Below are 11,353 nucleotides of genomic sequence, written 5' to 3' on the forward strand. Positions count from 1 at the left end.
CAGCTCTGCAGTCCATCTAGTCCTGCACCCTCATTTGTAAAATGAGGATAATGCTACTTACCTCCTTTGTAGAGCACTTTGAGATATATGGATGTAAAAGGCTAAGTAAGAGCCAGGTATTATTAAGAAAACTGTAACATTGCTAAGTGGTAACTAAGGAGGGGGGAGTAGGAGACCAGTGTACAGGAATTGAGTGAAAATAATCAAGGAGATACCCATTCAGAGTCCTTCAAGGGGATACAACAGGAGTAAAGGGTTGAACTGAAGAAAAGAAAATTTTAAGCTCAGTATTTTTCTATATTGAGAGAGGGGAACAACTTTGGTAACCTGAGGAATTGTCTCCCCAAGAAAGGGGCTGAGGTGTCATTGTGCAATCTAATTTTAAAATGTCTCATGCAAAGTCCTGAAAAGTGTGTAGTAGAAAACTGTTCTGCTCTGGCCCATGGAAGATGGAATACATAAACCCAAAAGAGCTTCCATCTCTGATGCCTACATTCATAGACCCAGTTTTTCATATGTATCTTCCAGAGTACTTATGATATCCTTTAACTTACTGCAACTTGCATGGTGTTTCAAGTTAGAGAGACAGTGGGCTTTTTGCATGAGAGCTTGAGCCCACTTGGAAACATCTTTCCCCCCCAAAATCCTCCCAAACCCTACAGCCCCTTTCCTGGGGAAGGCTTGATAAAAATCCTCACCAATTTACATAGGTGAACACAGACCCAAACCCTTGGATCTTAAGAACAATGAAAAAGCAATCGGGTTCTTAGAAGAATTTTAATTTAAGAAAAAGTAAAAGAATCACCTCTGTAAAATCAGGATGGTAAACACCTTGCAGGGTAACCAGATTCAAAACATAGACAATCCCTCTAGGCAAAACCTTAAGTCTCACAAAAAGACACAAAAACAGGAATATACGTTCCATTCAGCACAGCTATTTTATCAGCCATTTAAACAAAACAGAATCTAATGCATATCTAACTAGATTGCTTATTAGCCCTATTACAAGAGTTCTGACCTGCATTCCTGCTCTAGTCCTGGCAAAAGCAACACACAAACAGAGAGAACCCTTTGTCCCCCCCCGCTTTGAAAGTATCTTGTCTCCTCATTGGTCATTTTGGTCAGGTGCCAGCAATGTTATCTTTAGCTTCTTAACCCTTTACAAGTGAAAGGGTTTTTTCCTCTGGCCAGGAGGGATTTAAAAGTGGTTAGCCTTCCCTTTATATTTATGACAGAAGAAGAAAAATGGGAATATAAACCCACTTAAAATAGGTTTTGCTAACAAATTGTGTTAATTTATAACATTACTAATTGTAGTAGCTGATGCCCCTATTATGGGTCTTGTATTCAAAGGGCCAATTCTTGAAAACCTCACTCTCTCAAGACTCCCTAATGACACAAGTAGGTATTTTGCCTCTGTAAAGGTCAGTTTGTACCCTCACAGGGAGACATTTGTGTACATGAGGAGACGCACACTACAAAGCAGGGCTCATCCACTTCTGTGACACAGTACCCCTTTCCCAGGGACCCTGCAAAGATATCTGAGGACCTGGGGGTCAGTGTGAGTGGGGAGTAGGGGAAATGGCAGGGAAAGTAAGAGGGAACGGAGGGCTGGGGGGCAGGACGTCTGTGTTATCCCCCTACCAGAGGAAAGTTAATACAGCTACAGGCCCAGAGTAAACGCTCCAGGGCTTGGCTTAAAGCAGAAAATTCATTTAGGATCCTGCACAGTTCTTAAATTATTCCTGCTCAATTCCTCCCCTTCCCCCATTTCCTCTCCACACACACATCTTAGGCATAAGGGCTAGCACCTTCCTGTTAAAAACAAAAAACTTTTCCTTCCTTCATCAGGAACAAAGGTGCTGTCTAAAATCCCCTTTTACGTCACTAAATGTAAATGTTGCTCAAACCAAGCAATGCAACTTCTAGGATATTTAAGTTCTTTAAAATTAAGATATTTTGCTAATAATAACAATAGAAAAGCATTCAGATGTCCTTGTGATCAGACAAGTAATTGTATAATATACCATTTAACTGTACATATCTATTCCCTATGAGTCAGAATCTGATCCATTACAGCTGTGTAAATGCATATTAGTTCCAGTGAAATAACTAAGTTACGCTGGATTTACTGAGGTGTGATGTTGGCCAGAATCTGTCCCTGTTTGCATTCTGTCATAGTTCTTAGTTTACATAACACAGCAGAACTGATCAGAACTCTTTTTTTAAGCTTCTTTAAGGAGAAATCCTAGTGTATTTCTTACAGGCACCAATGGAACTAACCAGACTTTCCCTCTTGCCTGTACTCCAGAGGCAGGATCTCCACAGCTCTTACTAGGGAAGAGGCATTCTTGTAGAACTTCAGTTATGAACTGAACAGTCAACCATATGTTAAGATATAGATATTCACGCCTGTCTGTAAAGGCCTATACTCTAATTTAGGTGTATTCTTATCACTTAGCTAGTTATAGAGGTATAAAAGAGAGAATCAAAGTCACTGTCTGACTGTATAAGGCCTTTGGCTAAGCAGCAGAGGCAGCCTTAAGCTGGGAAGCGACCGGTCACCTCCTCACATTCCAAACTAGTCACATAGAAATAAGGTGTCATTGGGCTGTTAGGCATTATCAGGAGAGGACTGTATTCCTATCCCCTCCAGAGAAAGGGAAGTGCCTAGAAGATGTAAAAGGAAACTTAGTTTGATAGCATCCTGTCTGGCAAGAACTCACTTATCAACAGCTGGGATGTGAAATCCTCACTTCTACGGTTTTGTCATTATAGTTCCCACTTTGCTATTGTTTATTTGCATGGTCTCTGTCTGATTCTGTGATTTGTTTCTGTCTGGTGTATAATTAATTTTGCTGGATGTAAACTAAGGTGGTGCGATATAATTGGTTAAATAATCATTTTACAATATGAAAAGGAGTACTTGTTGCACCTTAAGAGCTAACCAATTTATTTGAGCATAAGCTTTAAATTGGTTAGTCTCCTTTTCTTTTTGCGAATACAGACTAACATGGCTGTTACTCTGAAACATGTTACAATATGTTAGGATTGGTTGGTTAAGGTAGAGCTAAGCAGAACTCAAGTTTTACTATAGTCTGCAGGTTTCAGAGTAGCAGCCATGTTAGTCTGTATTCCCAAAAAGAAGAGGAGTACTAGTGACACACTAGAGACTAACCAATTTGAGCATAAACTTTCGTGAGCTACAGCTCACTTCATCGGATGCATTCAGTGGAAAATACAGTGAGGAGATTTATATACATAGAGAACATGAAAAAATGGGTGTTATACACACTGTAAGGAAAGTGATCACTTAAGATGAGCTATTACCAGCAGGAGAGCAGGGTGGGGGGAGAAAACCTTTTGTAGTGATAATCAAGGTGGGCCATTTCCAGCAGTTAACAGGAATGTCTGAGGAACAGTGGGGGGAGGAAATAAACATGGGGAAATAGTTTTACTTTGTGTAATGACACATCCACTCCCAGTCTCTATTCAAGCCTAAGTTAATTGTATCCAGTTTGCAAATTGACTGCAGACTATATTGGAATTAATCAGGAAGTGGGGGGGAGGGGAAATTGGAATCATGTTTTGCTAAGGGGGGGAATAGGAACAGGGACACAAGTAAGGCTCTGTTTCAGAGTAGCAGCTGTGTTAGTCTGTATTCGCAAAAAGAAGAGGAGTACTAGTGGCACATTAGAGACTAACCAATTTGAGCATAAGCTTTTGTGAGCTACAGCTCACTTCATCGGATACATTCAGCGGAAAATATGGTGGGGAGATTTCTATACATAGAGAACATGAAACAATGGGTGTTACCATACACACTGTAACGAGAGTGGTGTCAGAGCTAGGAAGGGGGACACTAAGAAAGGAAACTAGAATCATGCTTTCTGGAAGTTCACCCCAATAAACATTGGTTTGCACCTTTGGACTTCGTATTGTTCTCTGTTCATGCGAGAAGGACCAGGGAAGTAAGCAGGTGAAGGAATAAGTTCCTAACACCATACAGCTCATTTGGAACCAGGCAGCAGCAGAGACATCCCCCTCTTTCCCCCCCCGCCCCGCCAAAAAAAGAAAAAAGCAAATACAGTACTGTATTAAACATAAACTACTAAAAAAATAACAGGAAAGCAGCATTTTTCTTCTGCATAGTAAAGTTTCAAAGCTGTATTAAGTTAATATTCAGTTGTAAACTTTTAAAAGAACAACCATAACATTTTGTTCAGAGTTACAAACATTTCTGAGTTACAAACAACCTCCATTCCCAAGACGTTTGTAACTCTGAGGTTCTACTGTAATGTCAACAAAACTGCTATATTCAGATTCTGGGATCTTTGTCAGTGTTAACACAGCAGAAAGAGAACAGCTTGACTTTCAGTAGCCAGACTATGATTTCAGGGCTGGTGGCAGGTACACATATCTTGCTTTGACTTACAACCTGATCTTATTTCATCTGAAAATACAGAATACCCAGGTTGCTCTCCTGAAAGCTTTCCTGGATCTTTTGACTGAAATGACTTTCCCACCTATTCAGAGGACAATCTTTGGTTGTCAGTCTTTTGCTTTGGGAAGAGGCTCCTCTACACCACCTCCTCCCAATTCTCTCCTTTACCAGGAAGCAAAACTTAGTTGACACAGTCAAAAATCCAAAAAAGGAATTTTATCTTGCGCTGGTTTCAGAGAGAAAGTGAGGTGAATGAAGTGTTGAAAGGTACATAGATTTCATTAATTTGAATGAGACTCTTTCTTGATGCTTTCTGTATTATGCTTTTTTTAAGTGGCTTCAAGAAAATACATCACTCACTAGCTGTGTTCTCTTGCGTCAACTGCAGGAATTAAATTTGTTTCCTAATCCTGGTGTAATCTTAAACAACCTGCACTTCATATTATCCATATGTCTCAAACACTCTGTGCATTAAATAATACACAAAAGCAGGGAACCTCCCCCTTTCATATGTTTTCTTACTAACATTTTCACAACTAATGGTAATTATTACTAGATAATACTATATATTCTAATTAGATAGGTTTCAGAGTAGCAGCCATGTTACTCTGTATTCGCAAAAAGAAAAGGAGGACTTATGGCACCTTAGAGACTAACCCATTTGAGCATAAGCATCCGATGAAAGTGAGCTGTAGCTCATGAAAGCTTATGCTCAAATGGGTTAGTCTGTAAGGTGCCACAAGTCCTCCTTTTCTAATTAGATAATGCACTATAATTAGATCCTCAGCTAAGCAGCAGGTGATCTGTTAGAACCTGACATAAGTGATTACAGTAGAGCTCAATATTTCTGAGAGCCAACTGTCAGTTCAAATAGCCGAATTGATGTATGTTTGTTGGCCAACATAATGGGACAGGTTTCAGAGTAACAGCCGTGTTAGTCTGTATTCGCAAAAAGAAAAGGAGTACTTGTGGCACCTTAGAGACTAACCAATTTATTTGAGCATGAGCTTTCGTGAGCTACAGCTCACTTCATCGGATGCATACCGTGGAAACTGCAGCAGACTTTATATATAATGGGACAGTTATCTCTGTCAACTAGTTGGTGGTATAGGTTTTTCTCAGAATAACTAGAGCACCTATTGTCAGAGCTAGGAATAACATCTTAATAGAAGTAAACTGAAACAAAACTTGCCAAAACAGGTGGGCAGTGATTTCTGGTCACATTCTGCACAACTGCATATTATAATTATTACCAATTCAGTGGACATAATAGTAAAATATTAAAAACTCCAGCCTGGAGCCACAAAGGTACCTCGGCAACTACACCCCAGACCTAGGGGATTTGTATAGATGTCTCCCCACCTCTCTTTCCCCCTCTGGTAGATGGGGAGGAGTTGAACCTGAGTCTCCAACATCCCAGGCAAGTGCTCCAACAATTAATCGAAGAGTTATAAAGTGGGTACTGTTATCACCATCTCCTCCTGCTCCAGCTGTTCTGTGCAGAGTGAGTGTGGCAGGCACTTAGGCATTTCTTGTCGGAATGAGTTTAAGCACCTTGCTGCCTGACTTCAAGCAGCAGGATCCCATTTTGTGGATCTCTAAGCAGAGAGAGGCTTAGGGAGGTATCTCTCTATCCAAGAGGGAGGAAGCTCTGCACATTTCCCTATCATTGACCCTCACCCATTGGTTAGCTCAGGTGGCTCCTCGCCTAGCATGCTGGCTTTTGTGGATTGCATTTAAGGCACCTATCTCTCTCCATTCTTTGTATAGGAAACCTAGACACCTAACCCGGGCTTTGTGGATTGCTGTGGTGTTCCTGTGACTTTCTAGGTGTGTGATGCTAGGTGTTGCAACACCTAAGTCCCCTTGTTGATCTGGGCCTCTGATTCTGAAAACTGTAACTGGGCTGGGAATACTTAACAGCTTGGTTTAGGAGCAGTTGGGTATAGTTCCTTTTACTTTTCTTTTTAATGTATAAATTAGTAAAACTTGTGCTTAACATTATCTTAACACTCCCTGTAGCCCATATAAAATTGATTAAAAACTTAACTGAGAGACTGCAGAAAGTAACTGTAATTAGGAAATTGTTACCAGTGAGGTATCTTTGCTGTGGAACCCTACCAATCTGTCATCTGCCCACTGCTATTCACTATCTTTATCAAGAATCTGGAAGAAATAGCTGCGAAAATTTGGTTTCAGAGTAGCAGCCGTGTTAGTCTGTATCCGCAAAAAGAAAAGGAGGACTTGTGGCACCTTATCATAGAATCATAGAATATCAGGGTTGGAAGGGACCTCAGGAGGTCATCTAGTCCAACCCCCAGCTCAAAAGCAGGACCAATCCCCAATTAAATCATCCCAGCCAGGGCTTTGTCAAGCCTGGCCTTAAAAACTTCTAAGGAAGGAGATTCCACCACCTCCCTAGGTAACGCATTCCAGTGTTTCACCACCCTCCTAGTGAAAAAGTTTTTCCTAATATCCAACCTAAACCTCCCCCACTGCAACTTGAGACCATTACTCCTTGTCCTGTCCTCTACTACCACTGAGAATAGTCTAGAACCATCTTCTCTGGAACTACCTCTCAGGTAGTTGAAAGCAGCTATCAAATCCCCCCTCATTCTTCTCTTCTGCAGACTAAACAATCCCAGTTCCCTCAGCCTCTCCTCATAACTCATGTGTTCCAGACCCCTAATCATTTTTGTTGCCCTTCGCTGGACTCTTTCCAATTTATCCACATCCTTCTTGTAGTGTGGGGCCCAAAACGGGACACAGTACTCCAGATGAGGCCTCACCAATGTCGAATAGAGGGGGACAATCACGTCCCTCGATCTGCTCGCTATGCCCCTACTTATACATCCCAAAATGCCATTGGCCTTCTTAGCAACAAGGGCACACTGTTGACTCATATCCAGCTTCTCGTCCACTGTCACCCCTAGGTCCTTTTCCGCAGAACTGCTGCCTAGCCATTCGGTCCCTAGTCTGTAGCTGTGCATTGGGTTCTTCCGTCCTAAGTGCAGGACCCTGCACTTATCCTTATTGAACCTCATCAGATTTCTTTTGGCCCAATCCTCCAATTTGTCTAGGTCCTTCTGTATCCTATCCCTCCCCTCCAGCGTATCTACCACTCCTCCCAGTTTAGTGTCATCCGCAAATTTGCTGAGAGTGCAATCCACACCATCCTCCAGATCATTTATGAAGATATTGAACAAAACCGGCCCCAGGACTGACCCTTGGGGCACTCCACTTGATACCGGCTGCCAACTAGACATGGAGCCATTGATCACTACCCGTTGAGCCCGACAATCTAGCCAGCTTTCTACCCACCTTATAGTGCATTCATCCAGCCCATACTTCCTTAACTTAAGAAGGCCAATGGAATTTTGGGATGTATAAGTAGGGGCATAGCGAGCAGATCAAGGGACGTGATCGTTCCCCTCTATTCGACATTGGTGAGGCCTCATCTGAAGTACTGTGTCCAGTTTTGGGCCCCACACTTCAAGAAGGATGTGGATAAAGTGGAGAGAGTCCAGCGAAGGGCAACAAAAATGATTAGGGGTCTGAACACATGACTTATGAGGAGAGGCTGAGGGAACTGGGATTGTTTAGCCTGCAGAAGAGAAGAATGAGGGGGGATTTGATAGCTGCTTTCAACTACCTGAAAGGGGGTTCCAAAGAGGATGGCTTTAGACTGTTCTCAATGGTAGCAGATGACAGAACGAGGAGTAATGGTCTCAAGTTGCAGTGGGGGAGGTTTAGATTGGATATTAGGAAAAACTTTTTCACTAAGAGGGTGGTGAAACACTGGAATGCGTTACCTAGGGAGGTGGTAGAATCTCCTTCCTTAATGACAGGTTTCAGAGTAACAGCCGTGTTAGTCTGTATTCGCAAAAAGAAAAGGAGTACTTGTGGCACCTTAGAGACTAACCAATTTATTTGAGCATGAGCTCATTTGAGCATGAGCTTTCGTGAGCTACAGCTCACTTCATCAGATGCATGGCCCAACTTGATTATCATGCACATTGTGTAAAGAGTTGTCACTTTGGATGGGCTATCACCAGCAGGAGAGTGAATTTGTGTGTGGGGGGGTGGAGGGTGAGAAAACCTGGATTTGTGCTGGAAATGGCCCAACCTGATGATCACTTTAGATAAGCTATTACCAGCAGGACAGTGGGGTGGGAGGAGGTATTGTTTCATATTCTCTGTGTATATATAAAGTCTGCTGCAGTTTCCATGGTATGCATCTGATGAAGTGAGCTGTAGCTCACGAAAGCTCATGCTCAAATAAATTGGTTAGTCTCTAAGGTGCCACAAGTACTCCTTTTCTTTTTCTCCTTCCTTAGAGGTTTTTAAGGTCAGGCTTGACAAAGCCCTGGCTGGGATGATTTAACTGGGAATTGGTCCTGCTTCGAGCAGGGGGTTGGACTAGATGACCCTCTGGGGTCCCTTCCAACCCTGATATTCTATGATTCTATGACACTATCAGCTCAGGATTAAACAAAGACTGTGAATGGCCAGCCCACTCACTACAAAAGCAGTTTCTCCTCCCTTGGTGCTCACACCTCAACTGCTAGAAGAGGGCCTCATCCTCCCTGATTGAACTAACCTCGTTATCCCTAGCCTGATTCTTGCTTGTATATTTATACCTGCCTCTGGGAATTTCCACTACATGAAATTCATCAGATTCATCAGATGCATGGCCCAACTTGATTATCATGCACATTGTGTAAAGAGTTGTCACTTTGGATGGGCTATCACCAGCAGGAGAGTGAATTTGTGTGTGGGGGGGTGGAGGGTGAGAAAACCTGGATTTGTGCTGGAAATGGCCCAACCTGATGATCACTTTAGATAAGCTATTACCAGCAGGACAGTGGGGTGGGAGGAGGTATTGTTTCATATTCTCTGTGTATATATAAAGTCTGCTGCAGTTTCCATGGTATGCATCTGATGAAGTGAGCTGTAGCTCACGAAAGCTCATGCTCAAATAAATTGGTTAGTCTCTAAGGTGCCACAAGTACTCCTTTTCTTTTTCTCCTTCCTTAGAGGTTTTTAAGGTCAGGCTTGACAAAGCCCTGGCTGGGATGATTTAACTGGGAATTGGTCCTGCTTCGAGCAGGGGGTTGGACTAGATGACCCTCTGGGGTCCCTTCCAACCCTGATATTCTATGATTCTATGACACTATCAGCTCAGGATTAAACAAAGACTGTGAATGGCCAGCCCACTCACTACAAAAGCAGTTTCTCCTCCCTTGGTGCTCACACCTCAACTGCTAGAAGAGGGCCTCATCCTCCCTGATTGAACTAACCTCGTTATCCCTAGCCTGATTCTTGCTTGTATATTTATACCTGCCTCTGGGAATTTCCACTACATGAAATTCATCAGATTCATCAGATGCATGGCCCAACTTGATTATCATGCACATTGTGTAAAGAGTTGTCACTTTGGATGGGCTATCACCAGCAGGAGAGTGAATTTGTGTGTGGGGGGGTGGAGGGTGAGAAAACCTGGATTTGTGCTGGAAATGGCCCAACCTGATGATCACTTTAGATAAGCTATTACCAGCAGGACAGTGGGGTGGGAGGAGGTATTGTTTCATATTCTCTGTGTATATATAAAGTCTGCTGCAGTTTCCATGGTATGCATCTGATGAAGTGAGCTGTAGCTCACGAAAGCTCATGCTCAAATAAATTGGTTAGTCTCTAAGGTGCCACAAGTACTCCTTTTCTTTTTCTCCTTCCTTAGAGGTTTTTAAGGTCAGGCTTGACAAAGCCCTGGCTGGGATGATTTAACTGGGAATTGGTCCTGCTTCGAGCAGGGGGTTGGACTAGATGACCCTCTGGGGTCCCTTCCAACCCTGATATTCTATGATTCTATGACACTATCAGCTCAGGATTAAACAAAGACTGTGAATGGCCAGCCCACTCACTACAAAAGCAGTTTCTCCTCCCTTGGTGCTCACACCTCAACTGCTAGAAGAGGGCCTCATCCTCCCTGATTGAACTAACCTCGTTATCCCTAGCCTGATTCTTGCTTGTATATTTATACCTGCCTCTGGGAATTTCCACTACATGAAATTCATCAGATTCATCAGATGCATGGCCCAACTTGATTATCATGCACATTGTGTAAAGAGTTGTCACTTTGGATGGGCTATCACCAGCAGGAGAGTGAATTTGTGTGTGGGGGGGTGGAGGGTGAGAAAACCTGGATTTGTGCTGGAAATGGCCCAACCTGATGATCACTTTAGATAAGCTATTACCAGCAGGACAGTGGGGTGGGAGGAGGTATTGTTTCATATTCTCTGTGTATATATAAAGTCTGCTGCAGTTTCCATGGTATGCATCTGATGAAGTGAGCTGTAGCTCACGAAAGCTCATGCTCAAATAAATTGGTTAGTCTCTAAGGTGCCACAAGTACTCCTTTTCTTTTTCTCCTTCCTTAGAGGTTTTTAAGGTCAGGCTTGACAAAGCCCTGGCTGGGATGATTTAACTGGGAATTGGTCCTGCTTCGAGCAGGGGGTTGGACTAGATGACCCTCTGGGGTCCCTTCCAACCCTGATATTCTATGATTCTATGACACTATCAGCTCAGGATTAAACAAAGACTGTGAATGGCCAGCCCACTCACTACAAAAGCAGTTTCTCCTCCCTTGGTGCTCACACCTCAACTGCTAGAAGAGGGCCTCATCCTCCCTGATTGAACTAACCTCGTTATCCCTAGCCTGATTCTTGCTTGTATATTTATACCTGCCTCTGGGAATTTCCACTACATGAAATTCATCAGATTCATCAGATGCATGGCCCAACTTGATTATCATGCACATTGTGTAAAGAGTTGTCACTTTGGATGGGCTATCACCAGCAGGAGAGTGAATTTGTGTGTGGGGGGGTGGAGGGTGAGAAAACCTGGATTTGT

General features: G+C 42.8%; 1 protein-coding gene across 1 annotated transcript in view; it reads right to left on the reverse strand.

Moving 5' to 3' along the window:
• M1AP (meiosis 1 associated protein) overlaps positions 1–566 on the reverse strand; it is a 59,300-nt gene extending 58,734 nt beyond the window's left edge. The window contains exon 1 of the mRNA XM_073343216.1: positions 555–566. Within this exon, the coding sequence (XP_073199317.1) occupies positions 555–566 (12 nt within the window). The remainder of the gene's footprint in view (positions 1–554) is intronic.
• Positions 567–11,353: the final 10,787 nt, after the last annotated feature.

Source organism: Lepidochelys kempii, chromosome 4, assembly GCF_965140285.1.
Source record: "Lepidochelys kempii isolate rLepKem1 chromosome 4, rLepKem1.hap1, whole genome shotgun sequence".
Taxonomy (NCBI): domain Eukaryota; kingdom Metazoa; phylum Chordata; order Testudines; family Cheloniidae; genus Lepidochelys; species Lepidochelys kempii.